This window comes from Centropristis striata, chromosome 3, assembly GCF_030273125.1.
Source record: "Centropristis striata isolate RG_2023a ecotype Rhode Island chromosome 3, C.striata_1.0, whole genome shotgun sequence".
Taxonomy (NCBI): Eukaryota; Metazoa; Chordata; class Actinopteri; order Perciformes; family Serranidae; genus Centropristis; species Centropristis striata.
In genome coordinates, this window is record NC_081519.1 from 41,608,243 (window position 1) to 41,634,307 (window position 26,065).

General features: G+C 37.5%; 2 protein-coding genes across 4 annotated transcripts in view; one reads left to right on the top strand and one right to left on the bottom strand.

The window, feature by feature from the left end:
- The window catches only part of trim62.1 (tripartite motif containing 62, tandem duplicate 1), a 64,262-nt gene extending 53,771 nt beyond the window's left edge, over positions 1–10,491 (top strand). For both annotated transcript variants that reach the window (XM_059329084.1, XM_059329085.1), the window contains exon 6: positions 7,124–10,491. In XM_059329084.1, the coding sequence (XP_059185067.1) occupies positions 7,124–7,674 (551 nt within the window). In that variant the 3' untranslated portion in view covers positions 7,675–10,491. The remainder of the gene's footprint in view (positions 1–7,123) is intronic.
- An 8,318-nt stretch (positions 10,492–18,809) lies between these two features.
- On the bottom strand, positions 18,810–21,874 carry LOC131968282 (uncharacterized). Of its 2 annotated transcripts, XM_059329089.1 has the most exons (3): positions 21,834–21,874; positions 21,130–21,279; positions 18,810–20,462 (listed from the first exon to the last, which is right to left on the bottom strand). In XM_059329089.1, the coding sequence occupies exons 2-3, from the start codon at positions 21,275–21,277 to the stop codon at positions 19,354–19,356; spliced, it is 1,257 nt and encodes a 418-aa protein (XP_059185072.1). In that variant the 5' UTR covers positions 21,278–21,279; positions 21,834–21,874; the 3' UTR covers positions 18,810–19,353. The 2 variants fall into 2 exon arrangements, with proteins under 2 accessions (XP_059185072.1, XP_059185073.1); XM_059329090.1 differs by lacking the exon at positions 21,834–21,874 and having other exon boundaries at positions 21,130–21,511.
- Positions 21,875–26,065: the final 4,191 nt, after the last annotated feature.

Genomic DNA, 26,065 nt, shown 5'->3' on the forward strand with positions numbered 1-26,065 from the left:
AGTAAATAAATAAAATACAAAATCTGAAAATAAATTAACTAAAAACAAGACAGGCAAGTGAGCAGGCAAGGCAGGCAAATCAACAAATCTGCCTACCAAAACTATCCCATTTTTCTTTTATCATATCATTAACTGCAGGTGTTATGTAAATGGTCCAATTAATATGCATTAGAGTTAGAGTGAGAAGGTCAATACATTAATGTGTCTTAGGTCCAGAGCTATGGCCAGCAGCTAGTTAGCTTAGCTTAGCATAAAAACTGACTGGAAACAGGAGGGACTAGCTAGCCTGCCTTTGTTTAAAGGTAACAAATCTGACTCCCAGCAACTCTAAAGATCACTAATCAACCCATTATATATTTTCTGTTATTTTATGTGATAATAAGCTAATAATAATACATTTTATTTGTATAGAACTTTAAAAGGTGCTCAGACACTTTACATAATAAAAACTGAAGCAAGAAAAGGTGTAAAATCACAAAGTACTTTAAAAGCACTGATTTCTGGGGGTCTCCAAATCATTTTGGAAGTCAGCTCTGTCTCCACTGTGTTAAAGTGTTCATGTATTTTAGTCTTTTTGGTCATTTAATGTCTTTTTTTGGTAATTGTGTTTTTTTTTTGTCATTTTGTGTCTTTTTTTTTGGTAATTTTGTGTCGTTTTTGGTCATTTTGTGGTCAATTTGTGTCTTTTTTTTGGTCATTTTGTGTCTTTTTTTGTCATTTTGTGTCTTTTTTGGTCATTTTGTGTCTCTTTTGGTCATTTTGTTTCTTTTTTGGGTGATCTGAACTGTGCGTGTGAGATTGTGTTCAGTGAGCGGGGGTCGCGGACAACATGCATATTAAATTGGGGGTTGCGACTCGAAAAAAGGTTGAGAACTACTGCTGTATGGGAACAGAGGCCGAGGGGAACTAACTAGTGGGCAGCCAAAACACTCAGCCGCTTTCCAAAAAGTACTCAAAAAGTAGTGGAAACGTGCCTAATCTCTGGTGTCAAGTCAAGTTAAGTCAAAGTTTATTTATAGAGCACATTTAAAAACAACCTCAGTTGACCAAAGTGCTGTACAGTTATTAAAATAGAATAAAATCATACACAAATAGTTATAAATAAAAACAATAAAATACTAAAAAACAGTAAAACAATAAAATAGTAATAAAAACTCAATCCAAAAACAGATAGAAAATAATAATAAAAGGGTAAAGTAAAAGAAAGCCAAGGATTCTTGCCTAGCTGGGACTGAACACCAAGGAGAATAAATAGGTTTTTAGGTGTATTTCTTTCCCCATGTTAAATGGTAGGAAGATTTTTTTACCTTTGAACAGAAGCTGTTTTCAACTGTTCACATCCTTTATGCTATGCTAACCATTTTCTGGCTATAGACATGAATTTAATCACACAGTATGTAACTTCTGATGACGTTGTGAAGTAGTGTGTGGGATTATAGGAGTTGTTGCCTTCATTGCTTTAAAAAAAATCCAATGAAAATCTATCTGATGTGACTCATGTTCATGTCTAAAAGTTTTACTCGTGTGTTGTTTAGTCACGTTTATTGACGATTGCGTTGGCTAACATAACATTTACTTGCTACCTCAGCAGAAGATGAGTCGACTACCCACACAGCTGCTGTCGCTGACGTTATGTGGCCATTTGAATCGTGTGACAGCCCAGAACTGTTATCTTCACTTACAACAGTCATACTAAAAATAACTTGATGAGTGTCTAATGTTGTTGTTGTAACATTATAATGTACACATAAGCTTGGCAGCTGACATGAGCCACTTGTCATAGGAGCACATTGTAGTAAGATGGATTGATATTGAACTATAATACCAATAAATGTAATTAATAAAACCTGCAATAGACAAAGTAAGTAGTAATTCAATAATAAATAATAATAAAAAAATGTTTTTAAAAAGGTTAAATGCCAACAAATATGTATGTATGTTAGATATTATCAATATGCATTTTTGACCACACTACAAGCAGGTATCATCTGTGTACATTTTACTCATATTGAAATAAGTAAACAAACATTTTTTTTTTCTTTTTATTTTACTCTTAAGTCTACGAGGAGTATGAGGGCCACGTTTAGAAAAAAAAAAATAATTACGAGTTTAGAGTCGTAAATATTGAATTAATTATGAGTATGAAGTCGAAAACAATTAATAAATGACAAGAATAAAGTCGGAAATATTTAATAAATTGGAGGAGGAGAGTTGTTAAAATGAGGGCCTTGGAGCATTTAGTAGAAATGTACTTTAAGATTTAGATTAAGGTTTCACAAACCAGGAGATACTAAATCTTTTGGCACATCAGCATCACATTATCATAAGTATAAGGACTTTAAAAAGTGTATGCAAGAAATTGCATCTTTTCCGCAGATTACAAAGTAAGTAGTAATTCAATAATAAATAATAATAAAAAAATGTTTTTAAAAAGGTTAAATGCCAACAAATATGTATCTATGTTAGATATTATTAATATGCATTTTTGACCACACTACAAGCAGGTATCATCTGTCAAACGGTTATAAACACTTTGCAAAATGGCAACAGTTGATCAAAAATAATGATAAATACTGCAATACTGTTTAGAGTATAATTTTGTGACATTGTCTGACGTATCATCTGGTGTTTTCCTCCGAGTTTGGGATCATTTAAGTACACAACATAACAAGATATATAATACAGGCCCAGTCGTTTTGAGACATTTTAATGTGTAAATGTTACTTTTTAAAAACTAATACAACAGTAAGATGGGAGAGTGGTATCAATCTTCTAATCTGACTCTCCACAAGTGAGCAAATAACCATTTTCCAGAAATGTGTATGCAACTGTTCCTTTAACCCATTAAGGCATAAAGTGCCTGGAAAAAAATGCCTGGAAAACCTCTGGGCAATTTCCAAATGACCCCCTAAAACCTGAAGTTTTTCTGGAAATTCAACACCTACTAAATAACAGATTTTTCAGCCTCTGTAGCAGATAAAAATGAAATTCAAAAAGTATTTGAGAGCTCATCCCCGTGGCTTTTGCGTGTGTATTCTGATCATGATTCTGATGCATTTCATTGGCCAAGAGACCGAAAATAGGTGGAAAAAAATACAAATAGTACAAAATGACATATCCGCTGTCCCGGCCTTAATGGTAGAGTGACGCAACATGGCTCCAACAGGTTTTAATGGTAGAAATGCGGTAATGCTTTCCCGGCGTCAATGGGTTAAAAACCGCTATCTAATTTTCCTTCATAGCTGAATGTTTGACTCAGAAACAGAGTGCGGGAACTGATCCTGCCCTGAGTTAGGATTGCCGGGATGCTTTGTGCTTTTTTTTCTTTCTTTTTTTTACCCTCCTCAGATAAGAAATGGTGGTCAGACCTGCAGGGCAGCGCTGGCCTTCTGTGTTTGACACGACCAAGAGGAGCTCGCCTCCCTCTGCCCTACAGCCATCACTCACTCACACGAGATTATTTAAAATAATGTGCTGAGGAATTTTTTACTCCCTCAATCAATTCTCCTATTTCACCCGCTGCAGAGGAGGAGGGGGGGGGGGGGCCGGGCGGTTTTGTTGGCCTCCCTTGACTGGCTGCCAAATGGAACAATTGGTTACGATCCATCACCAGCAGTTGCCAGAGACGAAATAAAGACATTCCTCCCATCATCCCTCATCCCTCGCTGTCTCTGATGGGTTAGCGGGAATAACTACCAGACGCTGTGCTCCTCCTCTTCTTCTTTTTTTTTTTTTTTTTTCTCCAACCCCTCTCATGTTCAGCAGGAAAAAAACGGTTCCTCCGATGATGCGTGTACGCTTGCAGGTTTCTCTGTATGACACAAAGAGGCACTCAGGTTATGAAATTTTAATGACTTGATTGTAACAAACACTGGAGATGTCATTGACTGGAGTTGTCCTGTCCGCTGGCCGGGCGCCAGACATTTCACCTCCATTTATCCCGGCTGATATAAATAACGAGGAACTGGGAAAGTGCCTTTCCTGAGAACGAGAAAAGAGAACAAGAAGCCGTTGTTGTTCAGCCTGATATGATTCCCTAATAAGCCAAAAAAATGGGTGCAGATTCTCCCACCCTGTAAAACCACATAGCTGCACTGAGGAACAGCCCGGAGCCTGTGGAGCGATCTGGAGACGCTCCTCCCACCGCTGTAATTACTGCCTCACTGTATTGTTTGCACTTTTCCTGTGCTCTGATATTGCTCAAATTGATCTACCCTATAAGACTCCGGAGAACACTCGACTTTGAAGAGTCTAGTTTATGCATGAAGGTAAAAAACGGATTATAAAAATGTATCGCGTGCACTCATAGTCTCACTGGTTGCTCATTTTCCTGAAATAAGAGTGGAGCAGCAGATGGGTGAGCTGCACAAAAACAAGTCATCAGTCATCTTTTACCACAGGGCATGGCTTTAATCACCTCCTCTTACTCTGGCAGCGCTGATATATTGGCTGTGATGTCTTCACCAGTTGGTTATAGAGTCAGTTTTTACAAATTAGAATAAAAAAAAGATATCCTGTAGTAATATCTCGGCATTAAGATAATTTTGGGTTTATTTGTCCAGGTTTAGAGATATCTGTCTTCCATCTTCTGACATCTCTGCCTCTGCTACAAAACAGTGGAGGCTAATGGATTTTTTTAATAATAAGTAATAGTGTCCTGTGTTGGGAAACTCTAAATTCTGGCTGCACAAGTAATTGAAATCATTCCCTCTGATACTGTGAATCCTGTTGCAATTGCATTTTACATCTATATAATCTCAATTAGATATTTTTCCTAATATTTTTCTTCAGTTCCATTGTTTCTCCGTGTTTTCTTGAATGTTAAAACTATCATATAATACTTAAAGGCATGGAAAAAATATAATTTGCAAATGTAATTTGTTCAAACACCAAAAATACAATTTATTTTCCCTGGAATTCCACTATAAATGCTAGAATTGAGCCTCTGAGGCGCTGAGAGGAAAGAACAACTAAATATTAAAGACAGGAAGGTTTCATGAAAAGTAGACAGGAAGGAAACATTAATTTGTAGATTTTATCCCCCCACCATTGTCTGTGTGAATTCATATTTTTATAAAATACAAGTGAACTGACTGATATCAAAAACACTTCCTGTGTGAATACATTTTGGGGCGGCCTAGGGATTATGAAACAAAAACATTTTCAATGACCTCATGGTCAAAACATCACATTTTCCGTATAATTTTCCATCCAGACAGCGTCCTTTTGTTTTTAATCTGCTGCCTGTGATAACATTTTTTTCACCGGGAGCATTTCAGAGATCAGTTGGTAATCTTGACCCGACCTCTCCTGTAAAGTGCCTGAGCAGCCTGGCTGTTTGTACCCACTTCCTCAGCATAAAATTGTTCACACAGCATCAGCAATGATAAAGAAAAATGAGGCTCTGAGAATGACACTGCTGTCTTTGCTTTTTTTCTGTTTGGCCAAGCTGAGTCATAATATATCGATGTGTGTGTTTTTGTTTTTTCCCACTTACTTATATCGATGACTGGCCTGTCAGCAGAGGCTGCCAGCAACTTTCCTTTTTTTTTGGCATTTTAAATTTCTGCAAACCACAGATTTGTGATCTTAAATTTTTCTTCTTTTTTTAACCTGTTAGGCAAGGCAAGTTTATTTGTATAGCACAATTGAACACAAGGTAATTCAAAGTGCTTTACATACACATTAAAACAGCAAGACACAATTGAAAACAGTAAAAACAGTCAATTAAAACAGGGAAATAGAAATAGAAATAGAAATAAGATAAAATAAGATACAGCAGGATAAGAAAATAGATAAAATAATAAAAAGCACAAGTCAAACATTGCGTAGTTAAAAGTAAGGGCAGTAGAGTAGAGCAGATAAGTGTTAAACTTAAGAGTACGCTGCAGTAAACAATAATCTGGCAAAAATTGCTCCACTACAAGTAAAAGTCCTGCAGTCAAAACTTACTGAAGTAAAAGTACAAAAGTATCAGCATCAAAATGTACTTAAAGTGTCAAAAATAAAAGTACTCGTTATGCAGAATAGACCCGCTCAGATTGTTGAATATATTCTAAATATATTATTACATCATTTGTTTTAATGTTTTTATGTAAGCACTGTTTTAATTGTGTTAAGATAGGGCTCATTTAATAACTTAAAACTGTTAATCATGTCTTTTCTGTTAAATCTCGACCTGAAAAGTAACTAAAGCTGGTAGATAAATGTAGCAGAGTAAAAAGTACAATATTTTCCTAAAAATGTAGTGGAGTAGAAGTACAAAGTTACATAAAATGGAAATACCCAAGTAAAGTACAAGTACCTCAAAATTGTACTTGACAGTACAGTACTTGAGTAAATGTACTTAGTTACTTTCCACCACTGGTGGGGAATGAACAACTCCAACCAACCCAGGACTTTAAACCAAAAGAGGAATGATCGTATTGGAAGTTATGTCTGGGAGTAGTATTTTTTTTTCCCGTTGTTAATCTCGGCTGATTGTTTTCCTTCCACAGTGTTAACCCATAAGAACCTATGGTGACACCCGTGTAAAAAACACTTTAAATCTTCTATAATCTCCCATATTCAGCTTTATGCTTCACATTAACTCATTAAATCCCTAAGCGACGTATACTCAACACCCTGGTGTGGTGGTCATGTGACTTTAACAGGAAGTGACTTCTCCAAAATGTGGCTGTGACTGGGAATAGAAATGTGAAAAAGTAGCTAATTTTAAAAGCTTATTTTTTGTTACTTGGCTAAATTTAAACCCATTTAACAATTCTAAACCGTTAATAGGGAACTGAACAAATTAAAGTCACACTTTTGATATATGTTATGGAGATGCAAAAGAAAAAGACACATTTTCTGCTTACAGAGACACCAATTTGCCAATTTTTTTTTTCTATTTTAAAATAAGAAATATCATAAACATAAATACCATAAACAGCCAATGTAACATTCATATGTCACATCACAGATCTTTGGCATTTAGGGACATCAGAAATGTGTTTCATGTGGTCAACTTATAGAACACACCCTTTAAGGATAACTGGGTCTGGGTTCTTATGGGTTAAATCTAAAAGTGAAATAAATGCAGAGTCTTCTAAAACTGTCTCTTCTATTTCCTCGTTTTCCTCAGTGCCAGCGGCGTTGACCCTTGACCCCATCACTGCCCACCAAAGACTGATCCTGTCAGACGACTGCACCATAGTGGCCTACGGGAACCTCCACCCGCAGCCCCTGCAGGACTCCCCGCGGCGCTTCGACGTGGAGGTGTCCGTTCTGGGCGCGGAGGGCTTCGTGTCGGGCGTCCACTACTGGGAGGTGATGGTGTCGGAGAAGACCCAGTGGATGATCGGCGTGGCCCACGAGACAGTCAGCCGCAAGGGCAGCATCCAGATCCAGCCCAGCCGCGGCTTCTACTGCATCGTCATGCACGACGGCAACCAGTACAGCGCCTGCACCGAGCCCTGGACCCGCCTCAATGTGAAGAGCAAGCTGGAGAAGGTTGGCGTTTACCTGGACTACCACAAAGGCCTGCTCATCTTCTACAACGCAGACGACATGTCCTGGCTCTACACCTACCGGGAGAAATTCCCCGCCAAGGTGTTCCCCTACTTCAGCCCGGGCCAGAGCCACGCCAACGGCAAGAACGTGCAGCCGCTGCGAATCAACACCGTACGCCTTTAAGAGCCGAACACGCCTGCGCTGTCTAACGTCCTGACGGATCATTCACAGGACTTGGTGTAGGTCTCAAAACAAGTTCATGAAATCAGTTTAAAAATTGTTTAATAGGGTGTTTAAAATGTTTTTTTCTTTCAGATCAGTTAAGAATTGTGCTTGGTGTTGCTCTTCAAACCTGCGCTGTTATTTTTGTGTGACTTGAATCGACCGTACGATAATGGCACTGCACTTGAGCCTCATCCTGCATCTTTGATGGAAAAGATTAAAAACTAACTGGAGACGGAGGGATCCCCGGGCTTCTCTGGGGTCTGTGGCAGTGATGTAAACAAAACAAAAAAAGTGATTGAAGCCCCAGGCCCACCTTGCACACTCCCAGGGGACAACACTGTCCTTATCAAGCTCCAGGCGTGTCAGACTCTATGTCCCCTCTCTGTCCAGGCAAGAGGACACTGAAGACTGGTCACTTGTCTTCTCTGTGCTGTACAGTTGGCTTAGCTTTGTGTGTGGAATGTGATTGACAGCACTCGGCTCCTTTTTTTGGCTTTTGTTCGGCCAGCGATCCACCCTGAACTTGTCACGTCTGTATGCACTTTTTACTTCCGTGTGAGCTCATGATCCTGCACACATGCACATGTGTCTGTTCAGTCTAGTCAGGCGGCTTGGGACCAGATTTAAGAATAAAGGGGACACGTCGGACAAAAGCACCAAATTTTTTCCATGTGTTCTCTATCACTATAGGTTTCAATTTTTGGTAGGAGCCACTTAATCAAGATTGTGGATCGGAGATGGCAGCCATATAAAGTCTATGAGAAACAATATATCTTCCAAGCCACTCAGAAGGTCAATCTTGGTGTCAAAATATACATTTTCTGTTGGGAAAAATGTATATACAAGATCTGACATGAGATTAAAGCTTTCCCTTGATTTTATTTAGCAGTGTACGTGGCAGCTAATTCGAACTCTCCCGTGAACATAGATTCCAAACATTTTCAGCTCAGGATTCCCTGCTGCAGCACTTGAAGACCTACCAGTCTGGGTGAAAATGAACATATCTATTTGATCAAATAATCATCTAGTGATGTTCTCAATAGCTTTAAATGATTTCTTGACCCAGAAAATGTAGATTTTGACACCAAGATTGACCTTCTAAGTGGCTTGGAAGATATAGCATTTCTCATAGACTTTATATGGCTGCCATCTCCGATCCACAATCTTGATGAAGTGGCTCCTACCAAAAATTGAAACTTATGGTGATAGAGAGCATGTGGAAAAAATTTGGTGCTTTTGTCCGGCGTGTCCCCTTTATTTAGCTAAGCCGCCTGACTAGTCTTTATCATTGCAGGAAAGCTCTTGTTCTATGTGCACCAGTGGTTTCCATGTCACCTAGAACGAAATGAAGGATTAAAAAAAGTAGTTCATAGGCTGCCTGTCCCGATCCACTGCCCAGTTTCAACCACATGTGATGGGAAAGTCTATTTAGAGGTGGAGGTTGTCCAGAATTATGCTGCTACTGGTGGAGTTAGGACTTGCATGTTTGTATATAGAGTATCAAGGGTTAAAAGAAATGTCTCTCATGCTGGCTCATGTTTAAGTTTCCGCCTGGTCCCCATCAGCATTTACTATGTGGGTTTTTTCTCCCCTTTAGTGTTGCATTCACGTACATTTCTTGCCTGGGTCCAGATCTTTGAATCTGCCGCTGAGTTCATAATTCTGTCTGATATCAGGCACGTACATTTCTGCTTTCAGTCATGATGTTAGATAATTTTGTCTTAAAATCAAAAGAATATTAAATCACCAGTAGACCTACTTGGGAGGCTGAAACCTCTAGTTGTGAAATAGTAACTTCTCAGATGTTATAATCTGAAAGGTTAAGGAATTATTACTCACATTTTACAGAGATTTTTAAAATATCATTTATGTAAATTAAGTCAAGCTGTACGGTTGGGGAAATGGCAATTATCAAGGAAATGGTAATGGATGGATGGACTCTGGTGCTAAATATGCTCCTCCTGTGGGACTGAATATTCCCCAAGGCTTGCTGCTGTGTTATATAATGACAAAATCACTGATAATTCCCCCGAGGCTGACCCATGTTTATTTCTGCGCCCCACGTGCCTCAAGTGCTCTTGTTTATCATTAGTTGTAAACAAGTCCTGCAGAATCTGCTTTAAGAGGCTCCGGTCACTCAGCCAAGTCCAGCATACTGAGAGACGTGTCTGTGGATGGGTGGGCATGTGCATGGGTATGTTTGTGCAGCCTGGTGGAGATATAATTTTAAATCCAGCTTTGGTTGTGCTTGATAAAGCCCATCTGGCCCTCCGAGCACACCCGTGCACAGGCCAAAAGTGATTATTACAAAATACTTGGGACTCGGTAGAAGTTGGGTAAATCTAGAAAAGCAAAAAAAGCAAAAAAAAACCCATAAATAAATAAAATCACCTCACCCTTCCTTTGCCACTGTACATCTTAACATTTGTGTGTGTGTGTGTGTGTGTGTTGTCTGTGGTGTCCATTTAAAAGAAAATTGGGGCAGTGCCCTTGTTTTTGTAGGATGTGATTCCAGTATGTGCAGTATGTTGCAAACTAGGGTCAAATGGTGAGCATCTGCAAATTACTCACTGCGTTTTTTTTCGACTTGCGCAGACCTGCAGGAGATACAAAGTACAGTAATTCTGGGATTTACTCAGCAAATTGATCCAGATGACTCTGTAATCCTATTTTGTGAAACAGGATTAATGTAATTATGTGTGAAGATAATAATTACAAGACGTTTAGACAATCAGGACAGTATTTAGTCATATTACTTCTCTCTGATTGAGGCTCTTTTTATTGTCCTTGAGAAGTAAATCCCAACCAACCAAATGCTTGAGTTTGACCCCAGTTTGCTGTGTCGCAGACTTCAGTGCAGTCTGCTCCATTTAAGACTTTCTGTTTGAATATTAAGAAGGAGATTAATGTGAGGTGGTGTTGGGTTACTGGTGGTGGTGATGACACTTAATTGTTACAATGATGTATGATGATGATGATAACTATGACACTTTTAATGATTATAATGATGATTGTGTCTTTTGATGATGGCCGCTGTGCACCCATCATTGTGTGAACACACTCTAGTGTGCTTTAGCTGCAGCTGAGGTTTGTGGGAAATGTTTTAATGTACAATAAATTACTGCTAAAATCAGCCAGTCTCTTTATCTTTGTCCTTTTGCTTTGGATGTGCATCAATACAGAAGCTGTAAAGCATCAATATGGCAATCAATCAAGGCATCAATCTACTTATGCAGGTAACATGAGCCAGATGAATGAGTCAGCAGTAGCTGTGACTCAATAAATGTAACTGATATGGCAAACATTGAATTGTACTGCATTTAAAGGGACAGTGCACCCCAAAATCAAAAATACACATTCTTCCTCTTACCTGTAGCGCTTTTTATTAGTCTAGATTATTTTGGTGTGAGTTGCTGAGTGTTTGACATATTGGCCATATAGATGTCTGCCTTCTCTCAAATATAATAGAACTAGATGTCACTTTGCACTCAAAAAAATAACTTGTTCCCAGAACAAAATAAAATTATGGAAATAATTTCCACCTAAATAAAATGCTTTAATTTAGCGAGAAACAGTTTTGTTGAGTGAACAAAATGTAAATATGTTGGGTCAACATGATGTATTTGCGTTACTGTTACTTAATGACCAGGGGTCAGTCTAACTAGATTTGTAAGGGTAATTGTAACATACGAACATAATTTTCTTGGGCCATTTAAACATGTATGACATTAAGAGTTACTTTATTTAATAGGGTTGTTACAACTACTTTTTAAAATAGTGCAGTACATGAATTAATTGTGCGGAGCCAACAAAACAAAGTTAGGTTGAAGTGGTTTAGCCTAAAAGATTACCTTTATCATATGAAAATGAACATAATAGTAATTATTCAGAAAATAAAGAATTTTTAGACAGAGTATTATATTCAGCAATTTAATTAGGTTGTTTTAACATAAAGTATTCTACTAAATTTTAAAGTGTTGCATTTTATGCTAAAACTACATGTTTTAAAACTGTTCAACCACAAAACATCATTTTATTTAGTAGAAGCTATACATGTTAGGCTAAGGAGAAGGTAGCAGACACCCAGTTTGCTTTTTTGAGTGTGCTTGTGGTGATCAAAGTGCAAAATTGTACATATTCTGCTATCATGTAATATAGAAATCCAAGATGCAACTCACACCAAAACAATCTAGATTGCTAAATTCACCAAAGGATAAAAAGTGACGCTAATGCCGAAGTACAAAAAAACTTCAGTTCCTCAACTGGCCTCTTGAGGGACTCAATCCTCATGGACACCCATTCATTTGTTAAAATGCTAAACTTAGCATTTTAACAAATGAATGTGTGCTAAGTTACATAATGAATGTAACTTAGCATAAGAAGACATAAACATGTTTACAGCCTGGTACCACAAACAGCTTTGGTCACTATTGCTAGTATCCCCCATGGTTTAACAGGAAGTTATCATGTTATAACATGAAACTTTCCTTTCATAACAGTATACTATTTATCTTATCACAAGAAATTATTCACATTATTACAGTAAGTAAGTGAAAAAGATTTTGCTACAACACAACATGGTAACACTTTACAATAACCATCATTTATAGATGGTAAATAGACCATTTATAAATGGTAAACAGATAGTCTATTAATGTTTAATCATCATTTATAAACCATATATAGGCCATTTAGAATGGTGAATAGAAAATGTAATAATGTTGAACTATAATTTATAAATGCCAAATAGATTACTTTACCATAAACAAACATAATTATTAGTTTATTAATAGCTTTACACACATTATAACATTTTTAACACCATATTAAGTATGTAAATGATTTCAAAATTATTCTTATACCTTTAAGAAATTGCTTGAAACCATTTAAAGATTAAATATGTATAGAATTTTGTAAATGGTTAATAATAATTGGTTTATAAACCATCTATAAACATCACTTAGATGGTTATTGTAAAGTGTTACCCACAACATGATACTGACCCGTTTCACTTTTTCTGGTGTGATGAAAACAGTAAACATTGAAAAGAATGTAACATTTGACTTGATTAATTAACATGCATCATTTAATGGGGTCATAAAACACTGCTGTAGAGGTGACACGTGTCAATTTGCCTCAATATTAACACTGGTGCAATGTCTTGAGTCAGACAGTGAACATGACCTACACTGTAAAATAAAATCTGATAAATTTACGGTAAAATACCGGCAGCTGTGGTTGCCAGAACATTACCGTAAAAAATATAGTGAGCGTATGTAAATGTAAATATCAGCAAAAACTGTAATTTATACAGAATAATCCTATTACTTTTAGGATAATTGTGTCATCATGGTATTTCTCCATTAACCTTTACATGAAAATTGTATATTTTTTACAGCAAAACTGTGTGTTTTCTACAGTTTATGACAGTAGAATTTAAAGTTTTATACTATTGTTTGATTTACAGTAATTAAAAGTATCTACTACGGTGATGTACAATGTTTAATAGGTCGTAAAATTAAACATTGTACATCACCGTAGTAGATACAGTTTTTGCTGATATTTACATTCACATACGCTCACTGTATTTTTTACGGTGAAGTTCTGGCAACCACAGCTGCCGGTATTTTACCGTAAATTAAACAGATTTTTTTTTACAGTGTACACTGTAAAAAAAAATGTCTGTAGATTTTACAGTGACCGTAAAATGATAAATGGGTTAATTCAGTTTTAGTAACAATGAAACACTGTAAATGTATATATCAGCCAAAACAGTATTTTTTACAGTTTTATTTTTTGAAAAATACATTACTCCAATGTTAAATACACTGTAATATGTATTAAACCTTAAATATATATATATAAGCGTCACTGTAATTTTTGCATTCCTCTTTTGTAAAAAAATACTTTTTCTCACTGTTAAATATACGAAACACCATATCTCTAACATAAATATACTGTAATATTTTATGGTAAAATCTTTAATTTATGTGGCATTTATAAAGTATTTTCTTGTCAATTATATGGCAGAACAGCGTTTCTTTTGATGGAAAAACTTATTTATACAGTAAAAAATTGAATAAAATGGAAATCTTAAACGTGAAATCAACAGTGCAAATATCTTTTTACCGTAATATTTAAAAAAGTTCTACCGTATTTATTACGGTAAATTTCTGGCAACCACAGCTGCCGTTTTTTTACCGTAAAAACAACAGGTTTTTTTTACAGTGTGATGCAATTTGACAGTTCTTTACTGTAATTTAAACAAACATTTTTTACAGTGTATCACATAACATTGAGAGAAAGAAAATCAACACGGTTGAAACTGAAGCTCTGTAGATGAAACCTATCTGGGAAACAGACGAATCCTCATTGAAACGTAGGAAGGCTGAGCCTCTGCTTGTCAATACCTGCTCCCGTTCACTCAGAGTTTCATGCCAGACGCTTCAGTTGCAATGTGCCAAACTCTCAGCCTGCTTAGCCACCCAGCTGGGAGGTGGGAGGTTGTGCACTCTTTTTATTACTGTTCCCTATTTTGGCATAAGCTGCAGCCCGGGCATGTGACATGATGAATAACAAGATGTCTGCAGGGGTTCAGTGTACCCTCACTGCGGGTGAGCCGCCGCTTTTCAATAGGTCCTCTTCATTTGCCATCTGTGACGCATTTGAATGACTGGTTGTTAAACTGGTGGGAATAAATTATCATACAGTTTGAAATCCTGACAAAGTTAAGATCTGAGTCATACACTGAAAGCACCAAGAAAGCAAATGATTATACTGTATTTATATAATATTAAGCTATTGCTTCAGATGCTAGTACCAGCACAACAATAAAAACACATTACAAGTTAGAGATCAACTCTCAAAATAATACTTCACTTCTACTAGAAACTACTAAATTTGATTGTAAACTGATTTGTGTGTGTGTGTGTGTGTGTGTGTGTGTGCTAGCTAGCCAGGCTAGCTGTTTACTTCTATTACCAGGATTTATGCTAAGCTACGCTAACTGTCTGTCAGTTGACGTTAACTGGTTAACTGGTTAGTGCGTCAACTCTTTTTTTTATACATGGTTAAAATTACGTGTAACATGATTTTTTTTTTTTTTTTGCAGAGATTTTTCAAATTTTGCAGTGTGCAATCAGCATTTTTAATGCAATATTTTCTGTTTACTGTTTTTTTCTTCTCATCTAGTGTTAGATTGCTCGCTAACTCTCACCAAGAAAGCAAATTATTATACTGTAGGCCTATTTATACAATATTAAGCTATTGCTTCAGATGCTAGTACCAGCACAACAATAAAAACACATTACAAGTTAGAGATCAACTCTCAAAATAATACTTAACTTCTACTAGAAACTACTAAATGTGTTACTTGTTATGCAGAAAAACTACAGTATATTATGGATTTGGATCCCTTAAAGGGCCACAAGATTAATTTTTGGGTGGTGATTGCCTCACTTTTATATTCATTTTTTGGACTTTTCTGTAATCTTTCTGAAATATTGGATAATTGGGAGTCATTTGGCCTTAAAATGATTATGAGTGAAACCATCTGAGTGATTTTTCTGGTTTTAAAGGCAGAATTACAGTAAGGCAATGTAAACCAGTAGTTTAATATTTAATATTGTTCTGTTTTTTTTTTTTAACGTAAACTATTTGAAGCTTAAATGCAACTAAACAAATAAATGCAGTTGAAATGAAATGTAGTAGAGCCAAAGTATCAGTGGAAATACTCAATTAAAGTACCTCAAAATTTGCCATCTGTGATGCATTTGAATGACTGGTTGTTAAACTGGTGGGAATAAATTATCATACAGTTTGAAATCCTGACAAAGTTAAGATCTGAGTCATACACTGCATCAAAAAAACCCCAAAGTTTTTTTTTTTGTGTTTTTTTTTTAAACTTTGTACCCTGCTGCTTTATTATTTCACACTCTGAAGTTGAGTCTTGTTGCATCATGATTACAGCTGTTCCACAAACTGTGCAGTTTGAAGCCGAGTGCCGTTTATTCACAGCAGACCCTCAGGACAAGTAGCTTCATATCCACAGCTTTGATTCGGAGTACTTTCTTTCCTCTCCCTCCTGTGATTGAGACATTTATATCCGAGGAGAAGGTGTCCATCCTGTAATAGACATTTTTACCCGAGGGGAAAGTGTCCATTAAAAAGTCACTGAGCTCTCCTTTGAGAAACCAGTATCTGATTCCAGTCTGATGTGGCCCTCCTGAGGCGCGAGGGTAAGGTTTTTAATCTTGTAAGTGATGGAAAAATACAGAAATGAAGCCTCCCTTTTGCTATCACTTACAGTAAAAGAACAAGAGATGCTGCTATAGTGCTGCTGGCACGAACCACAAGATGAATCATCCCTAATGTTATTATACAGACTATGTTTATGGAATATGTATCAGGTTAAAAATTGCTTAAGGAGTTAATGAGTATAACAAACAGGTTTTAAAGCCATCTTCGTGCTGAAATAATTAGTCGGTTCATTGATCAGTTGAGGGACAGTAAATTAATCACAAGTTGTTTTTTCGTAATTGATAAATCATTTGAGTAATTTAGGAAGAATAAATACCATAGATATCTTGGTTCTAACTTGTCAAATGTCAGATTAAACAATGGTTAAATTGAATAATTTAAGAATAAAGGTTAATAAGTTGCAGCCCTGGATGATGTACAGTAAATTCACGATGACAGAGTTATAAAATTGCACTTTTATGTTCCTTTCTTCACTATATTTACATTGGAAACTGGAAAATTAAAAAAATACCTACACCTTTGACTTACTTTAGCAGCCTGTTCTAACTCTCTCTTATTTTTTTAACACCAGAGACACTCTGAAATTAATATAACCTTCTACAAATCTGTGCCGTGCAACTTTATTTCTCTAAAATTATTCATCTGGCTGGGAGCCGTGGTTAAATCACTTGTGGGTGTTCTTTTAAAGCAATAAAATGAAACACCATTAGGAAGAAAATTATCTCAACTCTTGCACTATCATAAAACTTATTGATATGCCTCATGACGTTCATATAATTTTAAAAAATCCCAAAAAAAGAAAACCCTTAAAGACACAAAACCATTGCACTCATTAATCTCACGTCTGTCCGAAGCAGTAATTTTTTAACAATATCTCCGTATGTCCTAAAATAGCACTAACACTAACACGGAGAATTAAATTCTCGTTAAATCTTGCTAAAGTGTGTGTGTGTGTGTGTGTGTGTGTGCGCCCAGGGCCCTGTGTCAAATTAATAATGAAATTATCAATTTATAACGATGAACAAATGGATCAATTCTTACCTTTTGTTTGTTCAAACAATATCTCATTCGAAAGAAATCCAGAATGTGTACATTGTATAATAGTTTAATTGTGCAATAAAATATTGTGTGTGTGTGTGTGTGTGTGTATATATATATATATATATATATATATATATATATATATATATATATATAAAGATCATTCTCACTATACTGCATTTTCAAAATAAAAAAGTGATTGTGCACAAAAATGAAAAAATGTCATTGTCATACAAAAAAACTGTTGTTGTTGGTGAGTCTCATTGTTTAAATCAATGTATTTGTATCTTCCAAATATAGCTATTTAAATGAGATGTTTAAATAAGCTATAATAAAGGTTTTGAATGCTTAAATATGATCTTTGCCATTTTTTTATGTGCTAATTTGCTCCTCTGATTAAACACTGGCCCCTCCTTGGCCCCCACAGTAAAACCGCCACTGTGTGTGTGTGTGTGTGTGTGTGTGTGTATGTGTGTGTGTGTGGTTTTCAGCATTTGTCTGCACAGGTCTACCTGTGCTCTGTGTGCAGGTCCTTCACTCAGCCCTGAGGCTCCGTCATAGGCAAGACAGCCTAAAAATGCTTCCCTTTGTTTCCTAAATCTCTTTCCTCCATCTCCTGTTACTTCCCAAAGCTCATCTAACAAACATTTGAGGAACTTGGAGGTCTTGTTGTTGTACCGGAGTGCCCTCTGGTGTTGACATGTGTCTCTGCTCACCTTTACAGCCAGCTGAGACCTGATGGATCCTCCATGTGAGCTCCAGTCACACAATACATCTCTGTATCATTTTACAGAAGCAGTAACACGCTACATCTTCTCTGTTTCACCCATTAAAAAAGCAGAAGTTAAAATATGACAAACTGTAGCTTCGGGGAACTGTTTTTCCACTGGTGCTGTAACTTGTTGAAGACTTGTTATTAACGTGCTGTTGCGAGGCAACAAACACGAGTTGAAGTCACTGCCTGCCCAAAGTGTTGCCCAAATAGAGATAATACAACAGATAAAATGTGTTTATTATTATTATATTTAACTTTAGAGGTACAGGCAAGCTGATTTTTTTTTTTTTTTTTAGCAATGGTTAAAATTAAGTGTAACATGATTTATTTTTTTGCAGAGATTTTTCAAATTTTGCAGTGTGCAATCAGCATTTTTAATGCAATATTTTCTGTTTACTGTTTTTTTCTTCTCATCTAGTGTTAGATTGCTGGCTAAGTCTCACCAAGAAAGCAAATTATTATACTGTATTTATATAATATGAAGCTATTGCTTCAGATGCTAGTACCAGCACAACAATAATAAAAAAAACACATTACAAGTTAGAGATCAACTCTCAAAATAATACTTAACTTCTACTAGAAACTACTAAATTTGTTTCTTGTTATGCAGAAAAACTACAGTATATTATGGATTTGGATCCCTTAAAGGGCCACAAGATTAATTTTGGGGTGGTGATTGCCTCATTTTTATATCCATTTTTTGGACTTTTCTCTAATCTTTCTGAAATATTGGATAATTGGGAGTCATTTGGCCTTAAAATGATTATGACTGAAACCATCTGAGTGATTGTCCTGGTTTTAAATGCAGAATTACAGTAAGGCAATGTAAACCAGTAGTTTAATATTTAATATTGTTCTGTTTTTTTTAACGTAAACTATTTGAAGCTTAAATGCAACTAAACAAATAAATGCAGTTGAAATGAAATGTAGTAGAGCCAAAGTATCAGTGGAAATACTCAATTTAAGTACCTCAAAATTGTACTTTAATACATTACTTAAATAAATATACATTGTGACTTCACATCTGAAGAGTAATACAGTCCTTTGAAACCAGCTTATTTAAGAACAGAAACAAAACTACAAAGAAGAACAAAATCTGTGGCACACCCTCAAGTCCCTCAGTATTTATTTATACATGCTTTATGGAAGGTTTATGTGATGCAGCACCAGCACACTTCATATTCCTACTTTCAAAGTACTGTTTGCCCCCGGATTAATCTTATTTACGCTGGAGAGGTTCGTTCTATAACCCTTTGTGTGATGACAAATCGCTGCAGATCTTAAGGCTCTGAACAATAAAAACAGGCCTTCCAGTCGTCTGTTTCAGCCTGGTTTAGTTCTTAATACCAAGCACGCCCCAACCTGCCTCCTCAGCACCTTTTTGCAGTTTCCACATATTATTCATCACATGTGAATAGCTGCTCTGCAATGTTTATTTACAGTCTTTTCAAACCAGTGTTGACAGGCAGACCTGCTGTCTGCACACATGCAATATTAATCTGGTGATCATGTTGCAAATAGCCTCCAATCTGCATCCACTTATCCGTCTCACCTGCCGGCTTTTATACAAGTGTTTCCTTGTGAGAGGTGAATGCATTATTTGCGTTTGTTGCAGATGAAGCTAAAGCTTTTATACACAGCTCCAGTAGAGTCTCTATAGTCCTGATCAGAAGAATGTTCACACTGAGGTTTAGAGGCAGCACAAAGATGAAGAGCACACCCACAAACCCTATCATTACATTCACCCCGGGGCAGGGAAAACCCCACTGCCGCCACCCTTTTTGGCTCCTGTATTGTGAGACTACATGTTCCTCCGTGATAAATGTCAGAGGTATACCTCTCTTTGTCCTTCCGAGCTCCTGTCCTCCTCTCTCTGCAGACAAACACTCGGGGGAGCTGAGGACAAAGTCTCCATGGTGATGCGCCGACATCTGCACGCTGTTCCAGGAATACGGTCTGTGAACAGTGCAGCTGCTCTCTGTTTTCTCTGGGTCAACACACTGTGCTGGCTCTGACTCCAACGTCTCAGGGTTCACAGGCTTGGAGGGTGCAGGCGGCACTGGAACGAGGTCTTGCCAGCAACTATGGCCATTATTGTTAACACCATGTTTCTCTATGTGTGTCCTCACGCTCCTTGCAGGGGCCCAGTGTCGTCTGTGCAGGCCGTTGCTGATGGTCAGCAGGACCAGGAGGAGGGAGAGGAAAGCCATGCCCCAGAAGAGGTTCACGGTGCTGGGCATGGGGCTGAACAGGTTGGGCAAACATCTGATGAGGGAGTTGGTTGTGTGCAAACAGGCAGCAGCCCACACTTCCTCCTGCCTCCATCTCCACCTGACATTGAGGGCGACGGCAACCCAGACTGACAGGCAGCAGAGGTAGCTGACAGCATGAGACAACATCTTTTCTTTGTCTTTGTCGTCCTCCTCCTCTTCCGCAGTTGCCTCCCCAACATAACAACGCTGTCCATCAGAGCTCACTGTCTGATGTGCTGCAGCAGAGTGAGGCCACAGCAGTCTGGTCAGAGTCTCCAGAGCAATCAGAGGCGTGGTCAGGAGCAACACGGCGCCATATGTATGGCTGAGAAAGAGCAGGAAGCGCAGGGCAATCACATTGCCTACTGGGTTCAGGTCAGTTAGCCACGACTCAAAGATGCAAAGGTAAGTAAGAAAAACTGGGGGAGAAAAAGGAAAAAGTTTCAGTGAGTTAGTGACCCGACCAGTTCAGTTCAGTCAACTTTATTGTCAAGTATGCCACATAAAAAAACATGACACAGATGAAATTGCTGTCCTCTCGGACCCACGGTGCAAACTAGCAAAACAACATACAGACATTCAAATAGTGCAAACAAAGAGGTAGATAGTGCAAAAGTATATATAAATAATAAAGTGAAATGTAACCAGGAGTATGTTTTAAAAGAGTTTTTAGCAGCTCAGCTATTTTGAAATAATAATAATAATAATAATCAAAATAATAATAATTGTAATTATAATTATTATAATGGTAAAACTTAAAAGATACCCACAAGACATGTTGTGGACCACGAAAATACTCTTCTTGCAATACATTAATTTTTGTTTACTCCCTCTCCGTCATTGAAAATCCAGAATCCGAAAATGTGTTAAAAAAAAATTCTCATGTTGGAAGTTCAGCTGCTAGACGCAAGATTTCTCTATCTTCACTTTAAAGTTGACTCACACTGTTTGTGCACTGGAGGCCCCCAGTTTCCACATCACACTTGTGTAAGTTGCATATTGACAAAAACCATAATTGGCTTTGGTGTTACAAAATCCTGCTTGTTTGTGCACGTCCTGCACCCAGTGTCATGTCCCGACACTCACCTGTGACCAGGAAGTCGGTGAAGACCAGGAGGCAGCAGCAGCAGAAGCTGACGGGGCTGTAGGGGGCAGCCAGGGAGGGCAGGAAGAGGAGACTGCAGGCCAGTTTACACACACACAACACCACTGCTCCTTCCAACACACCATCCATGGCTGCAACAACACACACACGCGGGTCAGTGTATAGAAAACTGGTTTTCTTTTCGCCTCGGGGCGGAAGAACTCAGGAATTCCCGGCACTCTGCTGTCAGTACATTCCCCAACAATGTTAAACACATCTACAAATAATGTTTTTACATGATCGTTCTACTGTCAGTGAATGTTTCTGCCCAGTGGTTGCAGATCAATATTTTCATTGTTTACACTAGCAGTGAACCCTGGACCAGACGGCTGTTTACAGTCAATCAGGAAAGAGGAAACTTGAGAATAAGTTCAGCTGTCCCCCAATGTTAATATGTTGTTTAAAAGTGATATTTAACATCAGCAATGAATGCAAACACCATGACATTTCTCAGTAATGTTGACAGACAGACTGTTGCTGTGACCTGCCTGTAAATACATCTACCACCTGATCATAACTGGTTCAACCTGTTAAAAATAGTCCATTATCTCTTATCACATGTGTGCAGTGTGAGAATTCAAACAGCATGCAACAGAAAACTATGAGTCTAGTTCAAAAACTGCTGTGAAGTTGGTTTAGCTCTTACCTGGACTCACAGGAGCCTTCAGACCAGCATGTCAATATGAGCTTCAAATGTTTCATCTGTTCTCTTCACCTCCCCTTTCTGCTCCGCCCTCCCCGGGATAATGACCCCCTCCTCCTCCTCCTCCTCCTCCTCCTCCTCCTCCTGTGCTCCCTGCTGCACCTGGCCTGTGCTGAGGTGAGAGAACATGTGCGTTTCAGAGGGTGTGGCACTGTTTGTTCAGACAAGAAAACCTGTCTAACAACTAACTAACTAACAGTGAGGGATGCATAGTGCGTGTCTGTAAGTGTGTGTGTGTGTGTGTGTGTGTGTCAAAATAAACTTGTTGACATCAGTGAAAGGTATACAAGATAAAAGATGTTTCATTTTCACAGAGAACGTACAAACATTCCTGTGTTACACCCATCTTGCTCAAACCACAGCATGTTATTTCAAAGGTAACAGCAAATACACACATGCAGGGTGTTTCATAAACCAGGATTAGGCTGTGGATCACATTACACAAAACAATATGATTCATTTTAAATGCTTCATTTTAACCTTAATGAACCATAAATAATAAACGCTCTATCTTCCAGTTTAGATCAGTGGGGAGGGCATATGTAGCCAACAGAAGACAGTTGCATTGTTTATTATGTATCGGTAAGATTCTCCTGGGAAAACTGCCAGATTATCTGTTCTCCAATTACATCTAAATGTCAGGTCACAAGACATTTTAATTTACTTTTACCTTATGTTCAAACAGGAAAACAAAAACACGAAACACGATGCTTTTCACAGATGGAGTGAAATTTGGAAAGCATTCAAATTAAAATGTCTTTTCTATTTGAAGACTTTCCATGCTTGACCTTAGAAACAGCAGTAGAAAAAACATTTGACACCACAAGGTCAATGTAATTCCTGATCTGGAGCTTTTGATCGCATCACATGATCTTCTTTAGCAGATGGCATTTGCCAAATTGTCATGAAATTGTGTTTTTCTGAGCCCTTTGAGGACTTCTCAACATTATGTTAACTTTAAGCCATATAAGTTTTAAAGTTTGTTCTTGATGAATTAGATACGATCGATCATAAACTGCAGAACACCCACTAAATGCACCCTGTGGTGTTTGTGCATGGTCAAAAATGAACTCAGAAACTCAGCTTTAGCCCAGTGAGGACCAGAAGTCCTAATAATACTCCAAAAATAGAGTTGAACTGAGTTGAACTTTTTTTCTGTTAAGGAAGAGCATATAATGCGTTCAAAATGTCTTAAAATAAATAAAAACTACTAACTTAACCTGGTCATGAGACTGCTTTTTGGAAAAAGGAGGGTCATAGACATGTCAGTGTGTTCTATTGATACAAAGAAGAGGTTTGCAAACCGCATTTACTTATCAGCTTTTATTGACTTTTTTTCTTTAAAATACATGTGCAGCAGGAAGCAGGACGTGTCACAAAGCACAGTCAGATAAAGTCATAAAGAAAATGATTGGTCTCCTTTTTTGCCAAATCAGAGAACAAATAAGTTTAAGAACAAAAATAAGTAAGAACAAATATGTTTTGTTATGAATAAAATGCAATGACTGCCGACGGTATTCAAGACACTCTGATTGTTTGTTCAAAATCTTTTATTAATACATAAATAAAACAATAAATAATAAAATAATTGTTTGCGTGCAATGAAGGACTTTTAAATTGTCATTGTTCAGTCAGTCATTGTTTTTATTCTTATATTGTAAGAATATTCTCAACTATTTTCCTCCAAGTTTGGAGGACTGCGTCATATGTTCATGTTTAAGCTCATGAGAAGCTGCAGCTGATAAGTTTGTTCCTTTAAACTGACAGTAAAAATGACTGTGAAGCATTTTATTTCTGCCTATATCGTAGGGTTTGAAACATCTAATAAACACAATGTAAATGTATTTAGTTTTAGCATATTTTACAATACTAGATTGGCAGAAGTGTGGCAGAGTGCTGTGCTCACTGTCTGCTCTCCCTCTTATCGTTTTTTGGATCGTCAGTCTGACTCATTTCAACGGTATGAGACTGAGTCATGAGGAGTTTTGCATTTTCTATGAACACGGAACATAAATTTGAATGTGGGTGCTTCACTTTGTATTTGCGTTTTTGCAAACACCATGTAAGGTAAATGAAGAAAGCAATCGTGTTTGCAAAAGGGTTCAACAACGTCAAAATGTGGCCTGCTCAGGACAATGACAACAGGTTGTTGTTTTTTCAAACTTGTACTTAAAATGACATAATGACATTTCAGTCAGACAACTCACGTGATGCATGATGTGTTTATTGGACAATAAACATAGTTTAGATTTGGCGTCTAGGCTCCGACTTCATCACTCCTCAGCAGTTACATGAGTTATTGAGGAGTGATGCGATAAATCCCCCCGTCGGAGCCTACAGGTGGATGCTGGCAGGCAGAGGAGAGCTGAGCATTACTCTCATGTTAAATAGAGCACCAGATTGGATAGAGGGTGTGTTTTGGTGGAGGATGTACAGTTGAAACCAGAAGTTTACATACACTATAAAAAAAAGACACATATGTTCATCTGTTCAAATAATTATAGCCAAGTATAAACACCTTGGGAATGTCCAGCCATCATAGCGCTCAGGAAGGAGACGGACTCTGTGTCCCAGAGATGAACGTGCTTTGGTCCAAAATGTGCATATCAACCCAAGAACAAAAGCAAAAGACCTTGTGAAGATGCTGGCTGAAGCTGGTAAGAGTGTGTCATTATCCTGAGACATGGACTGAAAGGCCACTCTGCCAGGAAGAAGCCATTACTCCAAAAGAAACATAAAACAGCCAGATTACAGTTTTGTCAGACGACAGGACATTTCTCCAAAAATTAAGGTCTTTGCCCCTGTGTTCATTTGCAAACTGTTATTTGGCTGTTTTATGTTTCTTTTGGAGTAATGGCTTCTTCCTGGCAGAGTGGCCTTTCAGTCCATGTCTCAGGACTCGTTTCACTGTGGATAATGACACACTCTTACCAGCTTCAGCCAGCATTTTCACAAGGTCTTTAGCTTTTGTTCTTGGGTTGATATGCACATTTTGGACCAAAGCACGTTCATCTCTGGGACACAGAACCCGTCTCCTTCCTGAGTGCTATGATGGCTGGACATTCCCATGGTGTTTATACTTGGCTATAATTATTTGAACAGATGAATGTGGCACCTTCAGGCATCTGGAAATTGCACCCAAGGATGAACCAGACTAGTGTAAGTCCACAATTCTCTTCCTGATATCTTGGCTGATTTCTTTTGACTTTCCCATGATGTTACATAAAGAAGCAGTGTGTTTCAGGTGTGTCTTAGAATACATCCACAGGTGTGTCTCGAATTAACTCTAATGTTGTCAATAAACCTATCAGAAGCTTCCAAAGACATGGCAGCATCATCTGGGCTTTCCCAAATTGTATGTAAACTTCTGACTTCGAAGAAAGTAATAAAAATTTTCTTTAAAAAATCCTTCTCTCATTATTTTGGCATTTAGCAAATAGAAATAATTTTGGTAATCCTAACGGACCTAAAACAGGAAAAGTGATTGTCTGATTTCATGTCCGACAGTGAGAAAAAAAAAAGCATATGTGTCTTCTTTTTTTTTTTATTAAACTGTTTTACAGTACATGGCTGCATCAAAATTTGCTCCCATTCATTAATTTCTTGGAAAGCGACTTATCCACTCCAAAAAGCATGCTGAGGTAGTTGGCTACAGGGACAAATTGCAATTACAAATTGCTCGTGCACAGAGCTGTTACTTCAACTCTTATTATATTGGAAGCTAGTTTTGTTGTAATGTTAAAGGGATAGTTTGTATTTTTGAAGTAGGAGGTACTAATCCATAGTGTATTAACTACAGTAGATGGCAGTTGCATGCAGGAGTACCAGCACTGAAGCTAAGCAATGTGTGTACTGCTGTGGAATGGGGGCAGCAGCAAGAAGTATTTGAGCCACCTTAAAAATAAATCACTTTAAAGTTAAATTGAATATTGCCAGTACTCCTTCCTGCTTCTCCAAACTGGTGGCGTCTACTGTAGTTAGTACACCGACTATGGAGAAGTTCCTCATCCACTTCATTAAATGAGAACTATCCCTGTAACCTGTAAAGTGTAAGATATTAAGCAGCAAACACGTATAATAACTTGAAAAAGATGCAGTAATTCTATATACAATATCATATGTTGTCCACCTTTATTGTCATGAACAGACACATTACACACAGTAATGAAAAGTAA

Coding starts and splice junctions, on each gene's coding strand:
- LOC131968282 (XM_059329089.1), bottom strand. CDS start 21,277: ATGGATGGTGTGTTGGAAGGAGCAGTGGTGTTGTGTGTGTGTAAACTG. Junction 20,463..21,129: donor CACCGACTTCCTGGTCACAG/GTGAGTGTCGGG, acceptor TTTCTCCCCCAG/TTTTTCTTACTTACCTTTGC.